The following is a 13,590-nucleotide window of genomic DNA, read 5'->3' on the forward strand; positions in this document are numbered from 1 at the left end:
CAGAGCCCTTCTACATTCGTGACCTCACTGCATCTTCACAACAACCGGAGAGAGAGACCACAGTGCAAAGATTGTCTTGGTTTATATGGAGATAATGAGGCCCAGAAAGGGAAAGTGACCTGCTCTAGGTCACACAGCAAATAGTAGCAGAACTGAGATTTACAATCCGAATTCCAGCCCCCAGAGCAGTGCTCAGGCAATGCTGGGCCTACCGCTTCACTATCAGGGCATCCCATGTGGACAATTGGGGGTGGGGGCGGCCTTCATGCGAAGTGGTGCCTGGGAGAACACCTCCCAGATGCAATAACACAAAATTCTCATGAGCTGGCAGAGTCATGGTGAAGCCAGGTCAGTCTGCCCAGGTCACTCAGTGTTTCCTCAGCCAGGCCTGCAGCCTGAGCAGCACTGTGCCGCTGTGACTCAGGAGTGACACAGTTACCCCCGGCAAGGCTTGCAGGTCTCCCTAAGTAAAAGCACCGTTTCGGGGCAGCTGCAGCAGGCTTGACGAGCATGTCAGTACCCCAGCGCTGCAGGACAAGCGCATTCCTGGATTTCTGGATGTACAAAGCTTAGCCGGTGTGGTGCAAACAGCAACAGCAACAGGCGTAGAGCTGCCTTTGCATTTCAGTGTAGGTGCTTCCTGGGGACACACCCTCCTGAGAGGGAGTTGGAGGACGGGGCTGTTAGAGGACCTTCAGAGGTCGCAGTAAAGGAAGAAGAAAAACATTCTGGAACATGCTAAGAGCCCTACACACTGGTCCAGGCCCTCTCTCACCCTCCTCTAACACAGGCCTGTTGCTCCGAACTGTACCCCCGGGATGCCTCGGGGTTGGGGCACTCACCGGCATCATGATCCCTCGATCTCCTTTGGTGCCCTTGAGGCCATTCAGTCCAGGGCGACCCTGAAACCCACAGAAAGCACCTGAGTAACCCCACCGCCCACAGGCCTCCCTCACATCCGTCTCAGGAACACTGATACCTACAGGTCGTCCGGGGAGGCCAAATTCTCCTTTATGTCCTGGTGGTCCTTTGGGTCCCTAGAGGCAAACAAAATACCAGGTTAGAGAAGAATAACACTTCTGGGTCAGGGAGCCCTAAAGAGCTGGCTGCCTGCCTGTGCGGGTGTGGCGATGTGAGACACTGGCAAGAGGGAGGAGATGGAGGAACAACACACCTGCCTGACTCCATGTCGCCTGGCCTCTCTGCTCTCAGCTGGAAGCCCCAACGCATCCCCTCCCCTCACGTCCTGCTGCAGGCCACCCTGCATCCCACACTCTGTCAGTCAAGCTAGCAAAGAAGTGAGAAAGTAGCAGCTGCAGCCTCAGCTCCAGCTAGCCGGGTGCTGGGCCAGATGGTGGCTCTTTGCCTAGGACTTCCCACGTCCCCACTGTGACAAGGCGCCTTCCCTTGGGATCATGTCAGCCTGTCCTGATAAGGTGTGCTAAGACTTGACTCCTGCTCCCTTCTACCTGCCCCTGAGCACCGGTCTTGGCCTAGTACTCCAGTTCTCCAGATGAGGCCCATAGCTCCTAGTCTAATGTTAGGGTTCTGGGGTCCAAGTGTTTCTTCAGCCACTGCTCTGACCCAGTCTCCCGCAGGAGCCCCGAGGGCTTCAGGCACTGGATACCTTCTACGCGCTACTTCTTCCCAGAACAAGTTCTACCTCGACCCACCCCTTCCATGCGCTGTTTTCCAGGGGATTGCTGGCCTCTGCCTCCAGCGCTGCAAGCCCCTTCTTCCCGCTCCGCTAACACATGCAGCAGGTTCTTCAACTCTTGGCTGGGAGTTCTTTATTCTTACTCTAAGAAACAATGCCCAACAACCATGTTGTTCCAGGTCGGCATGGTCCTGTTATACGTAATTTCCTTAAACTCACAATTTCTAAGAACCTCTTGACCACAGCAGTAAGGTCTTAGAAGAGCCATGTGCCCCGTAACTAAAGGCTCGGCTGAAACAGGCTTTGTCTGTGAAGTGCTCAGCCCACTTTTCTCTTAGGGGAAGCAAGCAGAGAGGGAGTTGTGAACAGGGTACAGGTCACTTGGTGTGTCCTAGGGCAGAGTTTCTCAAATGCCAATGGGCATAGCATCACCTACGACTTGGCTGAAATGCAGGTCCAGGGATACTCTGCATTTCTTTCTTTCTTTCTTTCTTTTTTTTAAAAAAGATCTATTATGTATGCATACAAGATCTGAGGTGTAGGCTAGAGGTGCAGGGGGAGGGAAGGTTCACCAGAGACAGAGTGGGGAGCAGAACAGGTGAAACTACTAAAATACACTGCTGAGGGGAGCATCAGGAGACAGGAGAGGTCTGCTGTGCCATGTGGGTCACCTCCCTGGTAGGGGATTGAACTCATGCTGCAGTGGCTGGCACTAGCTTGGTAGCACTGACTTTAACTCCTGCACCACCAGGGAGGCCCACCTTGTGCATTTCTAACAAACCCCCAAGATGATGCTGACCCAAAAGCCACACTTTGAGTAACGAGACTCGAGTGAACTTGTAAAGGACTAGCCCACGCACGCCTTTATGCAAACTACAAGATAGTGCCTCCTTGTTCTCTGTGCTTGGCAAGCTGTGCCATGCTGAGTGGCAGTGGGGACGGACGCCATGTCCATCCGTGGCAGCCTACTGGCCACTGCTGCTAACTACTGGTGAAGCCCATGGCACTGAATGGAAGCGGTCACCAGAGGTTGGAAAGACTTCCCTAGTCTGCCTCAATCCCTCCTCAGCCCTCTCCAGAGCACCTTCTCTGCCTGACATAAAGGATCAAAGGTCTCAGAGGCCCTTGGAACAAAGCTCGTGGAGCCTTGGGGCCCTTCACCAAGAACATGAAGCTGTCACAGAAATCTTCCAGATAGCAGAGTCACAAGACACAATATCCTGGGTTCCCGAGTCACTGCATGGAGGGGAGAAGCCAAGGTGGACCAGACACAGTGGACCTACAAGAGTGAGCCTATTTTGTTAAAGCATTGCATTTTTTTTTATTTTTTAGTTGCAGCGGTTCTTTAACAGACACACTATTTGCCACATCTTTTTTATTTTGCAATTTCTATTTCACAATCTAATTAAGTCCAAGTATGATAAAGGCTTCAAGTTCCATCCACATCCAGTTGAGACACTCAATAGCTTACCATTGGTCCTGGGGCTCCGTGCCTTCCAGGTTCACCCTAAAACAGGGAAACACAAACTCGTCACTCAGAGGAACCCTGTGGCAGAAGCAAAGCTGGGTCACACACACAGGTGGATGCCTTCAAGGTCTGCTGACATCATTACCTTTATCCCCCTCAGTCTTTCCAGAGGAACTTCCCCAGTCAAGATGGCGCCCGGCTCTCCCTTCTCTCCCTGCAATTCAGAGAAATCTGCATGAAGTCGGGGCTCCTCCAGATCACTGCCTTATCTAGGGGCTCACTAGCCTTTCAGTCCAGATGCCATGACTCCACTTGCCTTTCTCCCACTCCTCTACCCTCACTCCTTTGACTTGACCTCTTGAAAGAGTATTGCAGCAGCCCTTCCCCCACCCCCAAGGGACTGATGGTTCTCTGGGCCAGCCCTTCTGCACCTTCAGGGTCACTGCATGAAACACAGGCTGGGGTCTTGTATGTCCCTCCAGGGCTTCCCATTGACTAGTTGACATCCACTCTCAGTCCTTCAGGAACCAGCCCCCAACAAGCCCCCTGCCACCTCTTATTATATGACCCCTCTAGGCATCTTGGCACCTAATATATTTGGGTGCTTGCTTTTCTAATAACTTGACATCTGTTCCCACCAAGAAACCTTATTTGTGTCAAAACACCTGAAATTGGGAAAGACGCCAATATGAATGCTCTAGGCTCTTCTCGACACAGGGGCCCTGTTGCCCCACGGGGGACTCTGCCTCCATACTCCAGGCTCACAGGGATTGTCACTGAATTGGTCAGGCAGTGCTATCTCAATGTTGGGAAACAGGTGGGAAAACTGGTGGTGGGGACACAGCATCCTTCCTTGAATACTGTCCTTAACAGAGACATTTACTATCCTAGGAGGCTTCCAGGAAGACATATGTCTAAAGAAAAGGCCAGGTGGAGGAACCTTCTGGATCACTCTGGTGTTTGGGCCCCAGACTTCAACACTGGCACTTGTGGGCCGGGCTGAAAACACTGAAGCAACAGGTCAGAGGCAGCCAGGGAAGGGGTGCCGAAGCAAGCAGAGCAGCCTCTCCTCTCCATCCCCCTAAGTCCACACCTGGTATTTGCATCTTACCACTTGCTGGTGAGGAAAGGAGCTCCTGAGCACGCCAGCAGCAAGAAGAAGCAAGCATAAAAGCATTAGAGGCAGAGCGAGAGGAAGTACATTAGCTCTATCGGCTGGAACAGAGCTGCCCAGCCACTCATTTGGGCACTCAGGGTGCTGGGGGAGCAGAGGCAGGAAGGGCGTGTAGGCCCCTCTCATTCCATCCAACCTCGCCCCACAGGGGACGGTGTTGAAAGTAAGAGCCGCCCTTGCTGGACTGGCCTCCTGCCAAGCTGGCGCTGCCGTGGGCCCATCCTGTATGCAGCCTGCAGCAGCAGGAAGCTTCCCAAGACATCACCCCATGTACAGTCAAACTTGGACCCCTTTGCCCAGTTCACAGATCCTTCCCCCACCCCAAATTATGGCCCAATAGACACTGGAGCCCCTGTTCTCCTAGAGGCCAGTGTGGAATGGCGGGGTGGGGGTGGGCGGGGAGAAGATGAAGAGAAGCCTGTCATTGTCTCCCCTTATGGACACATCCACCCCCCTGACAAGGCCCTGTGCAGGCTGGGGGTGGGGGGGAGAAAGGAGGAATGGGGGAGGGGAGGCAGAGCACGCCATGGCTTTAACAGACCTGCTTTACAACAGGGTCCATGCTCTCTGCTGGATCCTTGCATATTTTATATTTTATTTCTATATACCCAATGCTTAGGAGAGGAAGCTGGCTGTCCTTAGAGGCTTACTGGATAAAATATGATGAGCACATAATTGGCTGGATGAAAACATGAACCCAATTCAGAATCACTGCCATCTCTTTATGGATGTCACTCTCTCATTATCTATAAAAACCAACTGGGAAGTTAATGCTAAGGAGCAACTGTCAGTCCAGTTCTGGGCAGTTCTCAGCAAGGGTCTTGCATGCTAAATATCTATTCCAAAGATCTTGGCCCGAGACTACCATCCAACTGCAGGAAGCCCTGATTGATCATTTCCAAATATCAGCATTCATTGCATGCATTTTTTATATAGCCAAGGTTTTGAGTATCAGGCCCAGTGCCAGGTACTGGAGCTAGCTCTCACAGAACACCCTCGAATCCCAGGTGCCCGGCAGGTAGGCAGCCCAAGCACAGCACATGTGAAAACAGCATTCAGAGTTGGCTGGATTAAGTGCTTTTTACAAACTGATGAAAATCACCACTTCCATTCACAACCCACCTTCGAATCTTGAGGTGATTATATAAGTTAACAACTACGACTGCTGGTAGATATGGAGTTTCTTTTTGGCACTATGAAAATGTTCTAGAATTAGAGGGTTGCATAGCTTTGCTATACTGTAATCATCGGACTTTAAAGAGATCGATTTTATGGTATATGAATTAGAGCTCATACTTTAAAAAAAGGTAACAGCTACTTTTAACCAGTTTCAAATAGAAATATTCCAAATTCTGAATACAACCTCACCCAGACACCTAGGGTTCCTCTTACCTGTTCTCCTTTCAGTCCTGGAAAGCCTGGCACACCAGTGTCACCTTTTGGTCCTCTGGGGCCCTGGAAGGAATCATCAGAGTCTTACTTTGTTTGTCAAGATTAAAAAACTTTAACCAAGTGCAAGTTTTATTTTGTTTTCCAAAAAGTAGAATGAAGACTGCTAGTCCCCGAGCAGTAGGGAGTCATAATTAGCCATGAGATTTTCTAATTTTTAAGACTTACTTATTCATTTTTATGCATACAGAACTAGGGTACAAGCCAAAGGTGCAGGGGTGGTGAGAGGCTTCACCAGAGACAGAGTGGGGGTGCAGAACAGGCAGATCGAGGAAGTACACTGCTGAGGGGAGCAGCGGGCGGGTCAGCAGAGGTCTGCCACGCCATGTGGTCACCTCCAGGACCAGGGATCAAACTCACACTGAAGCGGCTGCAGCCAGCTTGCAGTGCTGCATCCCAACCCGTTGTGCCATCAGGGAGGGCCGAGATTTTCTTATTTTAAGTGGTAAAGAGATTGTGGTCTGGTGAAGAGAGGACAGAGTGTTAGGAAGCTGGAGGCCCGGGGCCTGTTTGAATTGTGCTTGTCCCTAAGAGGCACCATCGCCACAGCCTGATCTAGCAGTCTCTGCTCACTCCACGGGCCTCCAGGCCATCCTGCAGCTTGCCTTCTCCCATCATTACCTTCCTCTCCTCCCACACTTCCTCTGGCTCCCCACCATCTCTGGGGTGTGATGCAACTATCTAAGCCTAACTTCCAAACGCCAGGACCTCACCTTCTGCCCCCCACTCTGTGGGGGTGAGGCTTTCCCCTTCACTTCTTTACTACATTCAGCTGCCTCTGCACTTCGCATGCTGTTCCTCCCTGCAGAAATACCCTTCCATCCTGTGCAGGGCCAAATCCTGCCCTCTCAGTCAGAGGTGACCTCTTCTCAACTCCAACACACTTTTTATCTGTGACAATGACTCACACAGATTTCTGCCCCCTAAGGCATTTCAACATTTCATTGTTACTTAGCTTTTCACAAGTTCCGGTCCTGTCTTCTGGGTTAAAGGGTGACTTACCCATGAGAACAGAGGCTTTCAAATATTAATTAGTTTTTAACAATGAAACTCTTTTCATTGCTTTTTTTCAAATACAGTCTTAGGAAGGCTTAATAAATAAATTATGCCAAGTGGGGTGTCCTTACTGGAGGTCACTGGCCAGGCTCCTGTCTATTTTCCTCCTTCCTTACTCACTGCAGTGGCTTAGGAGGTCTCCCAAGGAGCCAGGGGCTCCCTGAGAACACAAAACCAGTTATTTAGAGGGAAAAGTGTTGGAAACATGCTCTGGGTGTGCAGCAGCCAGCTGGGGCTGAGCTCAAACGTCTGGCCTCCGTTCTTCCTGACCAAGAGTCCCTCTGGCTCACACTCCTGCCAACTGTTTTGTTTTTTAAAGATCTATTTATTTTGCATACATGAGCTAGCCATGGTACAGGGGGAGAGAGGATTCACCAGAGACAGAGTGGGGAGCAGGACAGGCAGACTTATGAAATATACTGCTGAGGGGAGCAGCGGGCGGGTCAGAAATGGTGTGCCACGCCATGTGGTTCACTCCCTGGCTGGGAATTGAACTTGTGCTGCAGTGGCTTCAGTGCGCTTCATAGTGCTGCACTTTAACACATTGTGGTTTTTTTTATTCCTCCTCAGCTTTTTACTGTCTAGCTTACATGCATTTTTAGTATCATCATAGGATGCACTCTTTAGAAAATGTAAGAAGTTCAGAAAACGATAAAGAAATAGATGGCAAAAGCCCCCTAATTCTATCAGCAAGAATACATTTCTATTGTATTTTTGATAAATGTCCTTCGCTTATCCTGGAGGCAGGCAGTTTACCCCTTTGGCATCATGCACTTCTGAGGTGCAGTGTCTTGGAGAAGTCATACAGCTTTCACTGAGAACTAGGCCTTGGGCTTCAGCACAGTCTCGAACATTTACATAAAATCAATCACCTTCTACACAGAAATGCACTTTCATCTCCCATGGGGAAGCCCCAATAATGGGGCTCACAGAATATCAGCACTGGATTTCTATCAGCCTACGACAGATTTCTTCCCCTCATCTGATCTCTTCAGGATCTTTATCTACTTGGAATCTATCTACTAGAAATGTCTGACTTAACCACTTGCATTCATTCAACCACCAACTCCAACATCTGTGGTCTCTGGAGTAGCACGATGAGTAATACCCAACCCTCTACAATGTGCAGGTCCAGGAAACAAAGACAACAGCATGAACAAGTGTTATTCAAGGTGTCACCACAACTTGAACCACCACAGAGGTGACAATAAAGGAGGGGGCAGTCACTCTAGGTGGAGGCAATGAAGGATGGTTACATGAACAAGATGGCGCCAGGGTTTGGTTTGCAGGTGAGAAGCAGGGCATCCCAGGGAGAAGAGGCACAGCTGCAGGGCACAGAGGGAAGACAGCTACTGTGATACTTACTGGAAATCCTGGCAGCCCAGGGACGCCGTTCGGGCCCTGTGACACACCAAAGACAAAGCAGTCAGGTTGGAATTGTTATTTTCAGGGCCAGAAGGAACACCATGCCCCAGGAGCCCTCCCAAAGGCCTACACATGTTCTCAAGGGCTCAAGGTCCACTTTGTAGAAGAGAATGGGAGCCCCCAAGGGAAGGAGCCTTGTAGAGACACACAGTTAGTGACGAGCCAGGAATTGCACTGCCCAACTCCCCCACCTCCACCCCTCCCAGCCAAAGCCCCCTCACTTTAAGTAGCAGCCTCCTCAGGGAAATCTTGTAGGGGCTGAAACATCTAGACACAAGAACGCAGCACTTGGGACGAGAATAAATAAACCTTGAGAAGTGGGCCCAGAGGGGAAGCTGGGTTAATTGGGGGTGGAAGTGGGGCATGTAGGGGAAACTCAACTTCTTTTCCCCAGTGGGAGTGAGAATGCAAGAGCCTGGAACACAGAGCTTGTAGTTCACTCTAGGACTCTTTCTCTTGTCAGCTCAGATACCCACATGCCTATCAGAGGCAGAGGAGTTTAGCAGAATACAGGAGTTTAGCGATGACAGGATGACAAGCTTCCCGACAGACTGTAGATAAACCCAGAGAGGCCGGGTTCCCTCAGGGAGTAAACTACCTCTGAGGAGGAAAAGCCTGATGCTCCATCAGGCTGGCTCCTGATGAAGCGATGAAGAGGACGCTTGATCTGCCCAAGGAGGACAGAGATTAGGAAGGGCTGGAGAGAAGAAGTGGGGCGCAGACAAACAGCCAGACAGCACAGAACTCTTAGGACAGGGAAGCTGAATCTTGGATCGCAGGCTGTCTGTGCTTTGCTAGCACTCTAAATGCCAGTCGTTTGGGGAGAACCACGATTCTCTGTGAACAGGGTTTTTTTCTGATTTGCTTTAAGGTTTATTGGGCATGATCAGCAGAATCCCAGTGGGTGTGGTGCAGAGGGAGCAAGACCACTGTTAACCAGGTCACTGGGCAGGGAAACCTCCTACGTACTCACAGAATCCTGGGGAGGGCAGCGGGCTTTCCCTAGGATGTCCTGGGGATGGGGGACAGGGGCAGGGAGGTGTTCAGATCAACCTTGCTGGGGACTGTGGGGATGGGTGGCCCAAGCAGACACTGAGTTATACAGCTATGAGGGACAGCTTCAATTTCACGTCAGCTTATGCAGAACACCAATGAGCAAAGTGGTCTCAAAAGCTGCCCCAAAGGCTGTTGAGGTGTCATCAGAGAAAAGCATCAGGGGCTCAGGGTGGAGATGAGACTGGGACCCCAAAGGTCCTAGGACTGAGCTCTTTCTCTTCCAGATGTTGGGAGATGCAATAGGGGTTTGCACCATTGGCTGCAGGAGGAAGCTTCCTTCCTCATAAAGAGATGCCAGCGAGCGACTGTGGCCTTGCAGAACAATGTGGCTTCTTGCCTAGTCTCTACAAAGGGGTTACAAAGACCAAAGCAAGCCCCGGTCCCATCTCCTGTGCCACTTTCACGTTAGCACAACGTTAGCCCGCTGTGCAATGAGAGCACATCAGTAAAAGGAGGCCAAAAGCTTTGCACAGATGTCAACTGGTTTGTTAGGATTCTCTGATTTCCATCACACTATTTCTCATGCCCAGAACTGGAAGCTTCCACGATGTTGGCTAAAACTCCCCACATGATCAAGTTAACGTGACAACAATTTTTCAGGAAAGCAAAGTTCTCTTTCCATCATACTTTGATATAATCTAGTTCTGGCCTCAATACAGCAGCAGAGGCATCAGGGTGGAACCTGACTCTAAGGCAGTGTGGATACACACCTGAGGCCCCACGAGTTCAGGAACGTCCGAGAGATTCATGAATCCCTGGGTGATGTTGAGCAAGGACTGAAAAGAGAAAAGTCAGACAATGAGACAGCAGACACGAGTTCTGCCTGTCTCCCAGCAGCAAGGCAGTAACCTGAGTCACCAGCATGTCAGGCACTGATGGCATCCCAGACAGGCTGCTGGAACATCTCTCCCTCCCACCTCTGTGAAAACAGCCCCAAGCTACCTGCTTCCTCTTTCCAATAATCCTACATGAATGCCCTCTCTTGTTGACAAATTTAACTATACAGACATACATGTGCGCGTGTGTACCCATGACAGCTCATGGTGTTGCTGTATGTGGATGTGCTTATCGTACAAAAACAACACCAGGTTATATACATGATTCTTCAACGTGCTGTTTTCTCTCAGCCACCTCATGTGGAGATCTTTTCCTATGGAATGTGAGGATGGATGTTTTCTGTTTTAACAGATCGCAAAGAACTGTCCAAAGTGGCCATACACCAGAGTGTATTATTACCTACTATCTTATATCCTTACTCATAATTGATGCTTTTTAATCAGACATTTTGGTTTACTTTAGTTTTCCTTTTCACCTGTTATTTAGGACATTTTATCTTTCAGTTGTCTACAGTGTAATTTCTTTCAGAAGGACCACGATTTTCCATAAATGTGATGCCCTAATATTAAATGAACTGGTATCTAGTCCCAGCACACATTCCAATCATCTCTCCAAAATGTCCATCATTCTCCACCTGTGTTCATGCCCGTCACTGCCCTTGCCTTGGACACATGCTTATTTTTCTGTTCGGTGCTTTGGATTAGAGTGTTCTCATAGCTGATCTCTGGAAGTCCTGTCCTCTATGCCTACCTGGTAAATCCTTCTCAGCTTTCAAGTCCTTGTTCAAAGACACCTCCTCCAGAAAGTCTTCCTTGATTTTTTTCATCTCCCTAAAAATTCTCTCCCTGGCTCTCTCATTGTCTGGGATAGCTATTCTCCTGAGTGCACTGGGAGCCCATGAAGGTGAGAACTGTGTCTTATTTATCTTCATGTGCACAAGGCCCAGCATGGAACCTGATGCAGTGTGCATGCCCAGGGGTATTTATGAATAGAGAATTAAATGACAGGTGACATTTCACTCGTACTGACTGAGCCTGCACTGTTGGAGTGCTGGGGAAAAGGAGCATGTGCACAAGAAAACATGTTGCAGGTCATTGCTGCACCAAGTCAAGTTTAAAAGTTCTGTATGGAGCTGAAGAAGCTCCCCAACTTGCAGGGATTTTAATGGTAATGTCAAAGTCCCACGTGGCCGCCTCCCTCATGGTGAGGGCCAGAGAAGGAAGCGCCTTCCTCACTGCAGATGTTTCCTTTGGCACAAGGAGCTCATCGAGTGTAACCCTTGAGCCTCTCTCCTGTCTGGAAAGGTTGAGTGGCCTACCTGATTGGCAGTTTGGGGAGACATAAATGACTCAAGTTCAGCACAGCACTCCCTTCTTTCTCCAGGCACAGCCTGCTTCCAGGGAGCACACCCAAACTGGCTTGGCCTGGGGCTGTTACCAGGAACACTGTGCTCTCCCTCTCGTCCTTAACTTGCCCTCTGTTGGTAATAAAGGTGGCATTGGGCCTACTTAGTAACCTGTGGACTGTTCAGAATCTGGCTGGGGGAGACTGGTGCTGCTCACTTGGAGCTTCCCCCAAGACCTCAACCCTCTCATGTTCTTAGGCTGCTGTTTCGAGTTGTTCCCAAATGTTACCACCCAGAAAAGACTGTCTTGGGAGCACTTTATAAGAGAATATAGTGGTGCTGGGGTAGGGACTGAGGGTTGGCGTGGGGTGCAGGGAGGTGGAATCTCCAGTGTCAGAGGCTAGCTAGGTCTCCCGCCCTCCCCCAACTGTCCTGAAGGCCCTGCCATTGTGGACACCCTTCTCCTGCCTTTGGCAAAAGCAGAAAATGTTCAGCTCAGCTCTGACCTGGATGACACTCACATTAGGCAAGAACTCGATGCGTCCTGGTGGCCCCGGGGGTCCAGGGGGCCCCACAGTGCTGGCTCCATCCATCCCTCTGTCACCCTGAGTACCACAGAGAGAGAAAAGAATTCACTGCACCTGAATAACATCCCTAGGAGGAGGCTGGAAAGCCCAGGGCCCCCACCTCAGGTCTGTGTCCTCACCTTGGGTCCCTGGTCTCCTTTTTCTCCTTTGAGACCCTGACAAAATAAACAAAAATTCTTTAGTTGTCTTCTCTTCCATTTGCTCACCCTCAGTCTTGCCATCTTTCACTAAGCCGCTGCATTGATTTTGCCTGAGGTAATGAAGCCAAGGATGATGGGCAAACTCCCCCTCCAGAGTCAGAAGAAGCAACACCCCACACAGGTTTCAGGACCAGAGGCCCTCTCCCAGGATGGGGACGTGTCCTCTTGAGTCTCGGAGCTCCTCCACACCCAACCTGGGCAAGGCAGAGTCTTCCTTCCCTCATGGAGGGAGTTGTGTAGCTTCCCCGCCCCACCAGCGAGGGTTGGAGCTCAGCTCTGTTCCACTTCACAAAGATAACGAGAGCCTGGGGGATTCGTCCTCACAGAGCAGGTCTTATAACATGTGGATAACAACCCCCAGGAGCCAGGTGCAGCAGGAGGGGACACCTGGCCCTCAGAGACAAAGGTCCTGAATTGGGGTGGACTGTGAGCTCTGAGTGGGAGCAGGGAGGCAGAGCTGGGGTGGTAAAGGGCTGCACAAAGAAAGAAAAGGACACATTTTCCCAAGTGACATTGTGTGCAAAACCCCGGGCCACTCGCTCCTTAAGGAAACAAGTCATAGAGAGCACCCAGTGCCCCAGGGCGCAGCTGGCGGCTGGAGGGGTGAGGGGAGGCTTGTGGCAAGTGGCAGAGCCAGACCCTCCACCTTCTCACTGCAGGTCACAGCGGGACAACCCTCCAGACAACGGTTTCAAAATTCAACCTACACTTGAAGCTGTTGGTCCACAGATTCTGGGTTGGTTCAAGAGTGTGCTGCTTCCAGAGCCTTCAATATCCTTGGGAAGGAAGAAGAATGGCAATTTCAGATCCAGTTCCTGAGCACCTACTGGTGCCAGGCGGGGTGTTGGCAGCTGGGGCCCAGGGGGGCGCCACACAGCCTCTGCCCACAGACCAGTGTTCCGCTGGTTGGTCTTCCCAGCAGCCCCTAGGTCAAATGGTTTCATAACCTGAGAAAGGGGAAATGTACCTCAAATTCAAGTCCCACTGTACATCCTGGGCCTGGGGGTCCAGGAGGGCCTGGGGGACCCATGACCCCAGGAGTGCCAACTTGTCCATGTTTCCCCGGGAGTCCTGGTTTGCCTCTGATGCCTGGGTCACCCTGTAAGGAAAAAGACAGCTTGATGACCCCCTGGGCCGACTCATGGAGCAGCATACACGCTTGGGTCAGAAAATAGCTCTTTGAACTTAATTAGGTTGAGGAATTCTCAGCTGGGCACTGGTAACTGCAGATACAGCTGTCCCGCCAGTCGCCATTCACTGGGAGGTGAGCTGATGCAGAAAAGCAAACGGGCCCCTGGATCCCACCAGCTCCAGCTGTTTGGCTCCCGAGAAGTTC

The 13,590-nt window shown here is 50.7% G+C and overlaps 1 protein-coding gene across 1 annotated transcript in view; it reads right to left on the reverse strand.

Annotated features, from left to right (window-relative positions):
* The window catches only part of COL15A1 (collagen, type XV, alpha 1), a 91,955-nt gene that overhangs the window by 18,077 nt on the left and 60,288 nt on the right, over positions 1-13,590 (reverse strand). The window contains exons 17-27 of the mRNA XM_012721594.1: positions 13,222-13,353; positions 12,962-13,030; positions 12,174-12,209; positions 11,989-12,072; positions 9,996-10,061; positions 8,170-8,205; positions 5,692-5,754; positions 3,271-3,339; positions 3,129-3,164; positions 984-1,037; positions 843-902 (exon numbers count right to left, since the gene is read on the reverse strand). Coding sequence (XP_012577048.1) covers positions 843-902; positions 984-1,037; positions 3,129-3,164; positions 3,271-3,339; positions 5,692-5,754; positions 8,170-8,205; positions 9,996-10,061; positions 11,989-12,072; positions 12,174-12,209; positions 12,962-13,030; positions 13,222-13,353 — 705 coding nt within the window. The remainder of the gene's footprint in view (positions 1-842; positions 903-983; positions 1,038-3,128; positions 3,165-3,270; positions 3,340-5,691; positions 5,755-8,169; positions 8,206-9,995; positions 10,062-11,988; positions 12,073-12,173; positions 12,210-12,961; positions 13,031-13,221; positions 13,354-13,590) is intronic.

The sequence above is a fragment of the Condylura cristata genome, unplaced genomic scaffold (assembly GCF_000260355.1).
Source record: "Condylura cristata isolate star-nosed mole 26May11 unplaced genomic scaffold, ConCri1.0 scaffold00006, whole genome shotgun sequence".
NCBI classification, from domain to species: Eukaryota; Metazoa; Chordata; class Mammalia; order Eulipotyphla; family Talpidae; genus Condylura; species Condylura cristata.